Here is a 15,753-nt window from a genome sequence, read left to right as displayed (position 1 = left end):
TTTTATCTGACAGCAGAATTTGGTCTTCAGAGTCCTATAAACTAATGCTCCAAAATGTGGATAATAGCTGAGCTCAGATGAGTCACAAAGACCTGGCACAAAACTGCCAGGCCCTACCCACAGCAGTAAGCAAGGTGCCATTGAAACTCTCTCTGAAGCTGGCATTGATTTATTCTGGTGAAAATTATCTTTGCACCACAAACCCTCTGCTGTATCATCCAGAGCCCAGCAGCAGAGGAAGCAAGATCAGAGACCTAAGGCAAGGGGTCCTCTGCTTTCCTCCTGGAAATAAGAAAAGGTTTGCCATGTGCAAATGACCCTGAGCAATGGGCAAGAAGTTGCAGGGAACAGCTCCTGTGTGAGATGGGGCACCCTGGGGGCCCAGGCAGAGCTGCTGGCATCGCTGTCAGATGGACACACTGAACCCTTTCCTTGGAGGAAAAGGCTGTGCTGACCACAGAAAGCAGCTGCTGCTCCCCACAGGCTCCAGAGAGCTGCCCAGCTCATGGCACACACCAGCAAACTGAAGGCTGGATCTCGCAGCTTCATGGCCCTGGAGTGGATTCTGCTGTTTGGGCATGCTGGATAGAATTTGAGCTTCCCAGCAGTGTTACAGGGTTGGAAATTCATTTTCATTCAGCACTAGAATAAATGTGAAAGTTGCCAGATTTTTGCAAGAAGGCAGTTATATTAAAAAATACATATTTTCAACACAGAAATTCTAGTTTATGGCTTAAAATATAGTCAGATACACCCTGGTGATTATTGTGCTACTGGCTAAATTTTTATTTTTTTTGCAACAGATCACCATACAGCTGGCAGAATGGGGACTTGGGCTCCATATGCTGCAAAGTACTTCACCAGCAATGAGAATAACCCCATCCCTCTTCCAGCTTCCCAGGAGAAGTGCTGCAGACATGGAGACACTTCCACAGTCTCAATCGAAAGTGCAATTAGACAAAAGGACTCTGAACAGCTTCATTTGCCATGACATGCTCCTCGGGATGCCTCCAGAGCAGCAGCTAGAGACAGACCCTTATTGTCCCACAAGACATCAAGAGGTGCGTGGCAAAGCAGAGCCTGGGCTCCCACGAGCTGCAGCAGAGCAGCTACAGGGGAGAGGGGCTGCACTGAGGAAAGCAGCAGCTTCCAGAGCATCTAATGAAGAATAACAGCACCCATTTCCAGAAGGAAAGTGCAGAGCAGAGCTCCTTGTGGAACGTGACCTTCCTGTCCATGACTGGGCAGGACAGCACAAACCAAAGCTTTGCTGAGAGGCCAGGAGGGACTCGTGCACTTTTATGGCCAGCTCTTAACCCCAGGGCTGCCCCAGAAAACACACAGCAGTGCAGGGAAGGATTCCAAAATATCCAGAGGCCAGGGGGTAATTGCAGCTGGCTGCACCCAGGAATTGTAGCCCCAAACACTTGCTCTGACTTTGGCCCCTACACCCTGGTCTGGCTCAGGGTTTGGGGTGGCTGTGCTCTCACATGGGGAGAAGGAAAGACTCAAACCACACTGCCAGACAAACCTGGGGCCTTGCTGTCCCTTCTGGTGGGGCACAGGGCTCTGAGGATGCAGTTCAGGTGACACTTGGGGTGAACTGCCTGCTCCTCTCAGATATGTATGCTGGCTGTCACATCCTGCTTGCCATGATAATACTGCAAATTTACCAGCACAGAGGCCGGCTAAGGGAAAGACAGACTTGTCCTGAGGGAGAGAAAAGAGCATCCATACCATCCATACAGAAGACTTATGCCAGGTCCCCACAGAATTTCTTAGGAGGAATTTACAATGAAAGCCAAGGTTTTACTAAAATCTGAATTTTTGTGGGGCTGGTTCTTATTACATTAAAAGTGACAAGATTTTTAAATCTGTCTGTACAGGTACAGCATAAGGAGGAAAAAAAGCTCAGTTACCAATAAGTACATGGCCATATGCCCAAAGAAGTGATGGCAGGTCAAGTGCTGAACACTGTTATAATTTAATCTACCAGAAGACAGGCAGATCTAACACCTGCAGGTGTTAGAAATGAGGAAAAACTGCTTTCCAGAAGATCCAAGTACACTCTGTAGCTCTTCTTGCTCCACTCAAATTTAGGTTGAGACATTGTTCTAAAGACAAATACAAATCCATTTAATATTTTAACACTATTAAAATACACCTCCAAATTGACAATAGTCTGTTTGCAGACAGCAGAGACTTCCCTGACTTGCTTTCCTGAATTTATACAATTTATTTATGGACTGCCCCATTGCTTTCAAGTCTTGTAACCAAAATCCATTCCCAAAAGGAGGAATTCAGCAGAAAGCAAGACAAGATGTAAGCCTGACCAGAGGGATTTTTACTGTCCTCTTCCCAGAGCAGAACCTCACCATCAGTGCTTGTTTCACACAGCACAGCTGCAGCTCATCATGGAGGAGGTGGGGACAACCCTTCTCCTGTTTTATGGGCTGCTCAGTTTTGGATCTTTCTCTTAGTCAGTCTGGTGAGGACTAAAACTCCAGCAGGGATTAGAAAGGTGTGTATGAGGAAGCCACTTCAGTTAAATGAACATTCCCAGACAAGAGGAACAATCGGTGCAAGTGTTACTGGTGACGTTTTACTTCACTGAAAATAAAAACTGCTTTAAGCACCGTGGGGTACCTGTGCCGACATAAACAGCTTAACTGTACCCATGGTTTTACACCATTTCTGCTTCCTCTTCATTCCTGGTCAACCCTCAACTCACCATCAGGGCTAAGAATCTGGTTTTCGGGTTTTTCGCATAACTACTATAAAACCACAACATGCCTCTAGAAGAGTACCTAGCAGATTTTTCTACGAAATTAATTGAGATAAAAGGAAAGACATGGAAAGGAATAGAAAACATTCATGTTAATTAGCTAATTTCATAGGAAGCACTTATCTCAATGGAGAGTATTGCACTAGAGTCATAGACAGCCTGCCCCTTGAGAAAGTCCTGGGGATGGGGCAGCTGCATGGATGAACAAGTGAAATTTCATCAGTTAGGAAAACAAACAAACATATATAAAGTCCAATGACTGTATCTATCTCATATTGGTGCCATTCTGCAAACATCAAATTTTACTTCTCATCTTTTATAACAGAAGCATATAAAAATCTTGAGGAGATTTTCAGACAAGATGTCACTAAAAACACACATCAAAATAATGAGAAAGAAAAACAAAAGGCTACAATAAGTTAAATTGCTCTGACAATTTTTAAAAGCAATTCTGCCTTAATAAGACTAGTGAGAAGATGACTTTAAACTACCATGGAGAAACGTGGTCTTTCCTTCAAAGTGCTTTGTACTCCTCAGATAATGACACTTTCCTCACTCATCTGGCTTCCAGTCTTTGTTGTTCACCATTAAAAGTCTAACAAAAAAAATTAAAATAAACTAGATAAAAAAACCCCAGACATAAAGGATGGATAATCCCAGACAAAATCAAAAATGAAATCAAGAGGAAATTTGTGGAGCAAATCCAGCTTTCAATATGACAATTAAAAGCTCTGACTCAAATGTTTTTGAAGAGGGTGATGCAAATATAGGTTTAATAGATTTAATCACTGCTGAGAAAGGGTGTGGAGCATCAGTCCCTCCTCTTGACAGATATCATCACCCTCTCCAGTCCTGAGCTCTTGTGCTGATTCCAGCTCTTCAGCCTTTGACTCTCACTTGACCAGAAGCCATCAGTTTTCCAACACTGCAAGCCAAAGCTGTGTAGGTTCCTAATGCTGTTTCCAAACGTGATCCAGCAGAGAATCATCATAGGGTGGCACATTTTCAGCGGCTTTGAAAAATCCTGCAAGTGAACATTTAGCTGCCTCAAGCTATTTTACAACCAGGGACCTATATTCAATGAGATACAGAGTGTATATATTTAGTATTCCCCCCCTCCTCTCACTCTAAGCACAATTTAAACCTTGGGTAGCAGAAAAGCTGTTCTATGGATTTAGGCACATCATACAGAGCTTTCTTTCCCAACAGCAACACAGATATGCCACAACTTAATCCCGTTTGTCACATCAGGTAAAGAGGCAGTTGTTCATGTGGAGAAAATTCAGTAACAGGACACTCAATATCTCAACTAAAGTTTCCTATGTATCTAATAATCTGGAAAGAGGGTGAATAATGATGTAATAGGTTTTCAGATTTCACAGAATTATTTGGGTTAGCTGAGATTACAAGAAAGCTTAGGGACTTGGAAAGAAAAATGCTGCTGGGTGAGCATGCAGTATAGCAGCCCATGGATCCTACCAATGGCAAAAGATAAACTAACACTTCCTGTTGGATATAAATTTCACTGCACACACCCCAGGTACAAGGTGTCATTGGAGAGAAAAAAAATAATCCCATCTCTGAATTTATGACACAGTGGAAGCAGTGTAGGAGTTTTCATTCACTCACACGCTAGCAGAAGAATAGATTGTAGTGGTTACTTAGCACAAACAGAAACATTGCACATTTAAAACTAACAGGAATAAATAATAATTTCTGAAAGTAATGCAGCTGTCAGCTGGAACTTGGTGTAGTCAAGAGACATTTAAACCCATGACTTGATACAGTCTTTAAAATGCCTGATCATTTCTAGGTACCTGAATGTCACATCGACGTGCTGAACTGCACTGCTTCCCCCCTCTGCAGGGAAACCAGCACCAAAGTCTGCCCAAGTGCTCAGCACATCTCTGTCACCACACCATAATGATGGTAATTATCAATAGTAACAATAATGTGGGTGTAAATCTGCTCTGGCAGCTGGGGCTGATGAATGCTGTGTCCAACACCAGCCCCTGGAAGCTGCATCAGCCCCCAGCATCACAAAGGGAAGAGGGAGTCTGCGCTGGGAGTCACAGAGGGGTCTGCTGGCTGCTTCTGGGCCACACTCTGGCAACTTATTGGCAGCTGTGAACCTCCTGCAAGAACCAAAAAAGCTTAATATCCTCAGCAACATCCACTCAGATCAGCTGATGAGACTCTCTTGCATTCCTTCACCAGCCTCTCTTTCTTGCTCATAACACAGGACACGATGCAAACCCACTGCTGCTTGTCCTTAAAGTGCTCAGAGGTGAGGAGACAACCCCACCCAGTGTCTGAAGCTCCATCATGTGTAAGATACCTGGTGCCCTATCAGTATTTTTATAGAAATACCAGTATTCTTAATTAATCAGGCATGTCTCCATTGAGATGAAATGCTGTGTACATTTCCCATTTATTCTCCCCAATACATGCTTATTAATTAGCATACTAATTTGCTTAGTTCTTTAGGAACTGCATGCCAGGAAAAATGTTCGCAGTTGTCAAATGCAGCTCATCGATTACTGTAAGACACTTACAGACTAATTGATAAATATATCCAAGCCCTGATTAATTGGTGGAAAATCCATCATGCTGCATCTCGCTGTCCCTTCCCTTATAATAAGACTCTTGAATTAACTTACAACTTGATTTTTCCTTCTTTTAATTAAAAAACACACCGAAAACCAGAACTATTTGTGGAGGGTGTGTATTCAATTTTCTGGTTATGCTCAAAGTGAAATCTACTTAATTTACCTTATTAGCCCAAAAGTAAGGAAATGAGCCTGCTCTGAAATGAGTTACTCTGTCAACTAGAATTTATCTTTGGGGCTGAGAGAGCTGATGTGGAAACTTGAAAGTAATTTCTTTATTCTTCTATTTGTTATATGTATTTTTTAAGGTTCCTTTCTGATTACACAAATTAAAAGTGACTTGTACAAATCTGGAAGAGATGTGCTGCATACACTCCTCAGCACAGCACGTGGCAGCCTTTGAAACAGCCCAGTGGAAGATTATGTAGACTGTATGGCATGAACAAGGTAAAGTATACAGACTGTAAATGACTGAACATTCACAGTGATGTTTCCAAGCAGTAACACTCTCTCTGCTCAGTCCATGGCCACGCACCCTGGTTATCTCATAAGCATTCTGCTGATGTAAGAACATTTTCCCCCTCCTTACTTCCACAATTTCTATCTTAAATAATATTAAAAAATATATTTCACTGGGGTCCTACTCAGATCAAGCCACAAGTTCCTCTGGGGCTCATTTTTCCCCAAATGGAACTTTTCCTCCTTCCTCCCTCACAAAGACTGAAGGCAACATGCCTGCTTTGGTCCAGCACCCAGCACTGCCCCAGCAGCTTCATTTCTCAAAGTTTTTCAACAAATCTTCCATGCCTGTCCTGAAATTACAATTTTTGCCAAAAAATCTATGTAGTACTGTTTTTCTGTGGGGAAATGTTTCAACAGCCAGTACTGGTTTTCTGGCAAAAAAGGGGGATAATTACAATGCCTCTTCAAATCAGTGATATTTCCTTGCTGTGAAAAGGGTGGCATGCTTTACACCTTTAAACTACCTTAAGTAATCATTTTCTAGGCAGAACAGAAAATCCATTTCTATTAGTTTCCAAAGACCTTGAAAGTATGAATGTAGGAAGACCACTTCCATAAATTCACCTTTTTAGAGTCACTGGCTAACACAGAATTTATGCAAGTGGAGGTCTGTCACATAATTCAGTATTTATACGCTCCCTTTCAAGCTCCAGGGAGCTGGAGTAAAATGCTAAAAATAAAATACACATGTTGTAATACACACAAGATTTAGAGATGGAACTATTCTGACAGTTCAAAATAAAAGATTTTTTGTGCATAAGATCTCCATAGCTAGGCCTGTACCTAAATCACATATTGATTTAACTCACTGTGGACAAGTTATATAAGCTTTGGAATGATGTATGCTTGATCAATGTGCTTTAGAAATTAATCTCTGCCAGACTTACTTACTCATTTAGGCAGGTGAAGAAGTCAGATAAATATCCCTATGTTTTACTTTATAGGACAGTAAACCAATTTCTAATCAAATTTGTAAGTAAACAGCATTATTTGTTTCCAAGAAATATTGATATTAAAATACCATTCTAGGAAAATCTGAAAAGAGACTTCGAAATTAACAAGTTTTGTCTTTGAAATACACAGATTATAAAATTGATACCTGAGTATACAAACATGATGATCAGAGATACAGAGGAGAACAAAATACCCCTTTGAAATATCCAGGGATGGAGACTCCTAGTACCATACTGAACAAAGGGATTTGGAGTCTCAGCTAGATGAAAGTTAGATGTATTTGATATTTTACTTCTTTGAAGTGCTAACAGTGATTCCACACTTGAATACAGGAGAGATACCCCACTCCATTGCAAACACACTGACCCTAATACGGGGAGAAATAAATATTTACACCTGTACAGGCAGGCCTCTGGGTGCTTTAAAACAGAGCATATTCTCAGGTTAGAGGTAGGGAAACTGAGGGATAGAAAGGCAAAATAACCCCCTGGAAGGCACAAGCTGAGTTACAAATGCCAGGAGGGAAGGTTTTTATCTACTAGTGTAAACCTGCTTTCTGATCCTCATTTGTGCTCAAATCCCACTGATGGCAGCAGTGGCAGCTCCAGGACAGATCCCGACCTGGCTTAGAGCTGGGTAGGTCATGAGCAATGAACTCTCTCCTCAGCTTTTCTGGGAGCTTTTGTGTCCTAGCTCAGTTTTGGGGCAATCCAACCAAAAGGTAAAAAGCTGACTTGCTGTCTCAGATCCTCTTGGTGGCCTCAGCAATCAGAAGCCCCCAGCCTGACGTTATCCACAGGTCATTCCTGGCAGCAGGGACACAAGCTCTGCTCCCAGCAGAGAACAAACCTCAGCACAGACACATGACCAAGGACACACGGACACTCCCCAAGCTACCAGCACAGGGAAAATTGGACATAACAGGTTGCTGCAGCGTCGGGGGACTCCCTGAAAAAGCAAATATTCAAACTAGGAGGGAAGGCACTTACCGTACAGGATTGCAATGAGCGACACGGGCATGACCAGGATACCCACCAGCATGTCTGCTACTGCCAGCGACATCAGGAAGAAGTTTGTGGCATTCTGCAACTTCTTTTCCAAGGACACAGCCATAATTACCAGTATGTTCCCCCCAATGGTCAGCAGGATGACAACCAAGATCAGGAGGGCTGGCCAATTCTTCTCCCTCACGGACATCCGAGAGACTTCGCCCTTCTCAGAGGTGTTGAGAGGATCAGATGTAGGCAAACTCTGGTTCAGAGTCAAATTGCTGCTTAAGGACCAAGCCATCAGACCACCGTGCAAACTAAAATCCAGTGTAACAGACACTGTTGTTAAGCTGAGTAATATTCCAGTGCTACTTAAAGTGCTCATTGTCTGGGGCTGGTTTCTCTGTCTTTTAACCGTGCCTCAGAGACGATCCCTTTTCCAAATTCCAGGTCCAAGGCAGATGCCCAACATCACAAAACCTGAGCCAGAAAATCATTTGATCTTCCATAGTGAAGCAGACCTTACAGAAGTTAGCGTGGAGCTCTTCTAGTGTCCTTAGGTGTGGTAGATGACGACCATTGACCACCAACCTCAAGGGAAAGGAGACTTTGCAATCTCCAGCTGGTTTCCAAGCTCACCATTCTGAAAAGTAAAGGAGAAGAATATTCTTCACTGAAACCACAGTATACACAACACCTTCTTTACTCCCCATGCAACTGACATCCTTATTCTTCCCCTTCCTGCTGGCTAGGACATTCTCCAGACTGCAAGTAATTTATCTGAGGAGTACAGACTATGCCTACAATCATGGGGGAGAGAGGCATCGGCATGCTCTGCCTGGTTAAAAGCTGATTATCACTAATTAAATGTTTTGTGAAACCTGCAAAAGCAAGTCTGAAGAACAAAATATGTTTCAATTGATATCCACTTCACAGATACTCTGATGCTGTGTAAAATAGTAATTGCAAAAAATTCCAACCAATCCAGACAGCGCAGCCAAGCACAGGGTAATCCATCACCTTAAATGGAAGGGTTTGGATATATTTTACATATTCTGAGTTAAAGTGAAGGTGATGTAAAAACCCTCAGATCTTAATCATTAACTTTCCTACAATAATAAATGTTGTAGTTTGGTTTCTCTTGGGAAATGAATGGTGGCTAAGAAGCAGTATCTATTAGGCAATGTTGTATGATCCTCCTGGACAAGACAGACAACAAAGAGTTAAGAGGGAAAAAAAGGACAAACTTTCATCAAAGCTGAGCACTTATTTCTGCTTTTCATCTGTTTTTGTTCCACTGCTTCCTGCTGGCCATGAGCACACAGCCAGGTCAGTGAGCCCAATCCCAGCAGTCTGCTCAGTACCACTGTTCCAACACCCTCGTCCCACACACACTGGGGGGACAGATTTCCTCACAGCATCTCACATGATTTGTGCTACTTCATAAAGTAGCTGACAGTGAGGGCAAGAGTGATTACAACCCCTGAGTGTCCATGTAACACAGGCCAGAGAACATCATGCTGCTGCTTCTGAACTCCTTCAGCCTCATGCTTTCAGCTAATTTGGTACATTAAATGTACTCTTGACTTCAGGCACATGCCTGCACCCACTGAAGCTAAGGGCATGTATTCCCAGTCCTTGGGAACTCAATAATTTTGACTGCCAATCCTGTACAACTGGTGAAAACCAGCAGCTTTGCTTTGCACTTCCACTGAGCTGGAGTTAAGCTCCTAACAACCATCTCAGCACAGGGCTGAAAGCACAGGAGGAAAGCACCTGGTGGAGCAGTGGTATGGAAGTGGAACAGCATGTAGAATAAAATCAATAGCAGGTAACTTCTTTTAAGCATATCCTCAACTTTTTGTGCAGCCCACAGGAAAAGAGCTGTTCTATCATTGTTAAATAAACATCAAAATAAAAGCCAGATTTTAGCTGTTGAATGCACTGTGGCACACATCTGACACAGCAATTTGTTGTGGTCCAGGTATCAAAAGCTAGATGTAACTAATGAGATTACATTAGATTTCATTTAAATAGGAAGTGCTCAGAGTTCCTATAATAAAATGTTTAACATTAATGAAGGTTTTGGAACCTTGATAATGGGCTTTGTGCACAAAAATATTTCTTAAATGAACAGTTTCTACAATGAACCCAGATTTGCCTCTGCATTGTAGTTAATTACTCCCAGAGGGTCTGTAAACCTCATATTTAGGAAGAAGTTTTGTGCGATGGGCACAGAAAATAATTTTGCAGCTGCACATGCAGATGAATGAACAAGTGGTCACTGGACCATTTATTTTTTTCCAACTTAACTGGTCTCAATAATAAAAAAAAAAAGTCTCTAGAAAGTTTCTAAATACTTCAGAATATTTTTCCAAAACACAGCTTTTAAATCAAAGTAATGTTTCCAAATGACGATTTTCCCAAATCACCTTTCTACAGTGAAGGAGATGCTGGGCAGCCAAAGGATCACAGACAGGACACGACTTAACTCTAGGTCATAAAAACAAACAACCAACCCCCAAACAAAACCACACCACAAAAAAACAACTCCAAGATAAGACTTCTGAATTAAAAGTGTTTATTTTTATAACTGCTCAGGTCTGTATACTGAAATGGTGAGTAGAGTCATTCTCTCTTGCATTTCGCATATTCAGTTTGAAAAATCATGTGGGAATTTGACTAAAGGAATGCTCAAGACTGGGCTCCACCTTCAGAATTAACTGTTCTATTCCTTTGTTAATACTCTTATTATTTTACACAGATCCTGGCTTGAAGTCATCTATTTTCCTTTTTACTGCATCCCTCAGTCTCCTCAAGGTAAAACTTTATGACTAATTCCTTCAGCTACAGTCTTCTAAGCACACCACTGTACCAGAAAAATAATTCACAATTTATTCATGGATTCTGCATTTATTTAAGAACCATCTCCATAATTTTAAATTGAAACATGGGCCCATCACGTATTTTTTTTTTTTCCCAGTAGCTAACATCAAAGTGCATATACTGAATTTTGTGGTCAATCATCAATTCCAGTTCAATCTACTACTGACAGACCTTAAAATGATAATTTAAACATTCAGCAAAACCAAGTTCTTTTCTATGCCACTCCTACTTTTTAAAAAAGTAAAATAATTATTTCTTTTGGCACATTCTTTCCCTTCAGTCTTTAAGTCCAGTTTAAAATAAACTGAAGGTAGAAAAACATTTTTGTCTATCAAGAAACATATGAATTATTTAAAGCAGAGGTTGGCATGCTGGAGTTTTTGGATATTCCAGAAGGCTAAGTTGGAGGGATACAGAAGCTACAATGGTTAATAATAAGCCAGCACAGGGGGGGCTCACGTGTTTGGGACTATTTACCACCATTACATTTGCTAAAAGGAAAAAAAAAACCCAAACCTTTCTGGGAATAAACACAATTATTTTTTTCCTTTGAATTAAATGCATTCATCTTTAGTTGTTTTATCCTTCAAAGCTCAGAGCACTTTTTCCTGGAGAGAGACAGCTGCCTGCTGAGAACTTGAGATGCTCCCTGGCCCCCAGCCAGGATCGTGCCCCTCCTGGGCAGACTGCAGAGCTCCTGAGCTCTCCTGAATCTTTGAGTGAACCTCTGCGACTCACACCCTGCTTGTTAACAATGTGCATTAGAAATTGGGTAAGAAATCAAGGATTGTCAGTTTAGCCCAAAAAAAGAACCTGAGTTTCAGGCAGACTGAGGATAATACATTAATTCATGGTGAGTCGTGCTGTAAAAATCCCCAGAAGTACTTAATGATCAAAAGTGATGACTTTCAGCAATTCCCTCCCCACAAGAAAAACAAGAAACATCCAATGGCATCATGAGCACAGAGGCCACATGCAAGAGAGGTTTTTCTCCTCCCAAACTATTGGGAGTGTCCAGTTCCCCGAGTCACATTCACATCTCCCCAGTAACCAGATGAAAGCCAACAAGCTGCTAAAGAACAAACATTTTTAGATAAAAAGTTTTTCCTTCAGCCTTGATTTTGATGGTAGACCTACATCAGGGAAAAAATAAATCTGAAGTCAACTAAACTGAACTGCAATACTGCAATTTTTGACAGGAAAACAGTTGCAGATAGTTCACAACTATCTGAGCCAGATAGTCAGATGACATAAATTTTTATAGCTCCATGAAGGCCTTTACAAAATGGCAAATAATTTAAAATTATATAATAGAATACACAATTTATGCTCAAGAAGGCAGATTTAAGGCTTCATTCTTCACTCTAACCCTGCATTTCTTGCTATTTGCATATTTATTTTTTTTTTTAATCCATTGCCAATTTAATTTTCACTTTTTTTGGAACAGAAGGTTGCTTTAAAATACAGATTTTCATGGCAAACTTGCAAAGGCCACTTTCATTTTAGTGATTCAATAAAGTCATATTTTTATATTAAGAGAATTCTGTATTTTGGGCAGTTGGAACTCATTTTTTCCTTTTTGTAGCAGCACTAGGAAACATCCTTATTTCTGTACAGTTCTATTTTTAAACAGCGAGTGAGAATGCTGCAAGTCCAATGGAGATGACCAATGTGGGAGGAAGCACATTAAACACTGGGTTTGGTTCAACCCAGACAAAAAGCTTGGAACAGGGATGTATTTGCTGCCCACATCTACCTGCTGGCACTTAGAGAAGAAACAGGGAGACTCCTCCAAAAGCTGGGCAGCAAAACAAGAAACAATTGTGACAGTGACAGATCTAAGGAAATAACGTATGAAGTAAGAAAAAAAATAGATTCATCTCAGTGCATGCGGTCAGACAAGTGGGACACAGAGACTGTGGGATCTCCATCCTTGCAGAAGCTCAAAACACAGCTGAGATCTACCCCCAAACACCCCACCTAACCTGGAAGTTAGTTCTTCCTTGAGCACCTTGAGGTTAGACTAGAGACCTTCAAAAAGTCCCTTTCAGTTTAAATTATTCTATAATTGGATCAGAATTGCACTTCTGAGCAAAGCTGCCCAGTATGGGGATGCTTTTGAGGGATACAATCCTGTGCTTGTCCCTATTGCTCAAACTCAGGATTAGACCAGCACATCCTCTCCCCTTTGATTTTCCCAAGGACAGAAATAAAAGTGTGTGGCCAGGTGGGAACACAGAGCTGTGAGGACCCCAGTGTGCCTGCTGTGGGATCCAGGGCTCTATAGGAACACAGAGCTGTGTGGAGTGTGCCTGCTGTGGGATCCAGGGCTCTATAGGAACACAGAGCTGTGAGGAGTGTGTCTGCTGTGGGATCCAGGGCTCTATAGGAACACAGAGCTGTGAGGAGTGTGCCTGCTGTGGGATCCAGGGCTCTATAGGAACACAGAGCTGTGAGGAGTGTGCCTGCTGTGGGATCCAGGGCTCTATAGGAACACAGAGCTGTGGAGTGTGCCTGCTGTGGGATCCAGGGCTCTATAGGAACACAGAGCTGTGAGGAGTGTGCCTGCTGTGGGATCCAGGGCTCTATAGGAACACACAGAGCTGTGGAGTGTGCCTGCTGTGGGATCCAGGGCTCTATAGGAACACACAGAGCTGTGAGGAGTGTGTCTGCTGTGGGATCCATGGCCCTACAGGGAACACACAGCTGTGAGGAGTGTGCCTGCTGTGGGATCCAGGGCTCTATAGGAACACAGAGCTGTGAGGAGTGTGCCTGCTGTGGGATCCAGGGCTCTATAGGAACACAGAGCTGTGGAGTGTGCCTGCTGTGGGATCCAGGGCTCTATAGGAACACAGAGCTGTGAGGAGTGTGCCTGCTGTGGGATCCAGGGCTCTATAGGAACACAGAGCTGTGAGGAGTGTGCCTGCTGTGGGATCCAGGGTGCTATAGGAACACACAGCTGTGAGGAGTGTGCCTGCTGTGGGATCCAGGGCTCTATAGGAACACAGAGCTGTGAGGAGTGTGCCTGCTGTGGGATCCAGGGCTCTATAGGAACACAGAGCTGTGAGGAGTGTGCCTGCTGTGGGATCCAGGGCTCTATAGGAACACACACAGCTGTGGAGTGTGTCTGCTGTGGGATCCAGGGCTCTATAGGGAACACAGAGCTGTGAGGAGTGTGCCTGCTGTGGGATCCAGGGCTCTATAGGAACACACAGAGCTGTGAGGAGTGTGCCTGCTGTGGGATCCAGGGCTCTATAGGAACACACAGAGCTGTGGAGTGTGCCTGCTGTGGGATCCAGGGCTCTATAGGAACACACAGAGCTGTGGAGTGTGCCTGCTGTGGGATCCAGGGCTCTATAGGAACACAGAGCTGTGGAGTGTGCCTGCTGTGGGATCCAGGGCTCTATAGGAACACAGAGCTGTGGAGTGTGCCTGCTGTGGGATCCAGGGCTCTATAGGAACACAGAGCTGTGGAGTGTGCCTGCTGTGGGATCCAGGGCTCTATAGGAACACACAGCTGTGAGGAGTGTGCCTGCTGTGGGATCCAGGGCTCTATAGGAACACACAGCTGTGAGGAGTGTGCCTGCTGTGGGATCCAGGGCTCTATAGGAACACACAGAGCTGTGGAGTGTGCCTGCTGTGGGATCCAGGGCTCTATAGGAACACAGAGCCGTGGAGTGTGTCTGCTGTGGGATCCAGGGCTCTATAGGAACACACAGCTGTGAGGAGTGTGCCTGCTGTGGGATCCAGGGCTCTATAGGGAACACAGAGCTGTGAGGAGTGTGCCTGCTGTGGGATCCAGGGCTCTATAGGAACACACACAGCTGTGAGGAGTGTGTCTGCTGTGGGATCCAGGGCTCTATAGGAACACACACAGCTGTGAGGAGTGTGTCTGCTGTGGGATCCAGGGCTCTATAGGAACACACACAGCTGTGAGGAGTGTGCCTGCTGTGGGACCCAGGGCTCTATAGGAACACAGAGCTGTGAGGAGTGTGCCTGCTGTGGGATCCAGGGCTCTATAGGAACACAGAGCTGTGAGGAGTGTGCCTGCTGTGGGATCCAGGGCTCTATAGGAACACAGAGCTGTGTGGAGTGTGCCTGCTGTGGGATCCAGGGCTCTATAGGGACACAGAGCTGTGGAGTGTGCCTGCTGTGGGATCCAGGGCTCTATAGGAACACAGAGCTGTGAGGAGTGTGCCTGCTGTGGGATCCAGGGCTCTATAGGAACAGAGCTGTGAGGAGTGTGCCTGCTGTGGGATCCAGGGCTCTATAGGAACACACAGAGCTGTGAGGAGTGTGCCTGCTGTGGGATCCAGGGCCCTACAGCTGCACCAGCTCGTGCCCATCACACCCAGTGCCCGTCCCTCACCTTGGGACACCTGCTGAGCTCACACGTGTCTGAGGATCCTACAGTTCAAGCGCACTCCGAAATGTGGCAATTTTGGAAAGCCCCAGCTCGTTTCAGTCACTTGGCAGCATCAGGAAATCTTCTTGTCTTTCGAAAGCGGTGCCTCCACTGCCAACACAGAGACAGCGTTTCCACAGTCACTGCAGTGGGGAAAGGAGTGAAAACCCAATGGTCATTCTGTAGATACCCACTGCAAAGTTAACTGAAGTTGCAATCCAGAGAAGCAGTTATGCCTAATTTTCACTGTTTTCCTGAGCTACTCTTGAACTTGGGAATATATTATTAGCACTTTGTTTAGAGATTTTCTTTCCAAGGAAGAATTTGATATTTCGTCTTCTGTTTTGCAAGAAATTCTGGAATTTTTCCCAACAGGTATTGGAGATAAATCAGTGTAAAAAACACTTAATAAAACCTTAGGGAAACCTCCCCAAACACAGCTTTTCACCAGTATTTTTTAATTCTGACACAGAAAATACCTATTTAATTACTTGCAAACTAAAAAAAAGAGTATTTCATTTTTTCACAGCAAGGGGAAAATGGATTTTCTCAGATACGAGCTCAAGCCATGATATTTTGTAGGGTCATAATAATGAATCACTA

General features: G+C 43.5%; 1 protein-coding gene across 8 annotated transcripts in view; it reads right to left on the bottom strand.

Moving 5' to 3' along the window:
* Nucleotides 1–15,753, bottom strand: part of LOC131583622 (5-hydroxytryptamine receptor 2A-like) — a 170,218-nt gene that overhangs the window by 67,717 nt on the left and 86,748 nt on the right. For all 8 annotated transcript variants that reach the window (XM_058847942.1, XM_058847946.1, XM_058847945.1 and 5 more), the window contains exon 3: nt 7,860–8,502. In XM_058847942.1, the coding sequence (XP_058703925.1) occupies nt 7,860–8,244 (385 nt within the window). In that variant the 5' untranslated portion in view covers nt 8,245–8,502. The remainder of the gene's footprint in view (nt 1–7,859; nt 8,503–15,753) is intronic.

The sequence above is a fragment of the Poecile atricapillus genome, chromosome 12, assembly GCF_030490865.1.
Source record: "Poecile atricapillus isolate bPoeAtr1 chromosome 12, bPoeAtr1.hap1, whole genome shotgun sequence".
NCBI lineage: Eukaryota > Metazoa > Chordata > Aves > Passeriformes > Paridae > Poecile > Poecile atricapillus.
This window is presented reverse-complemented; position numbering and strand designations above follow the sequence as displayed.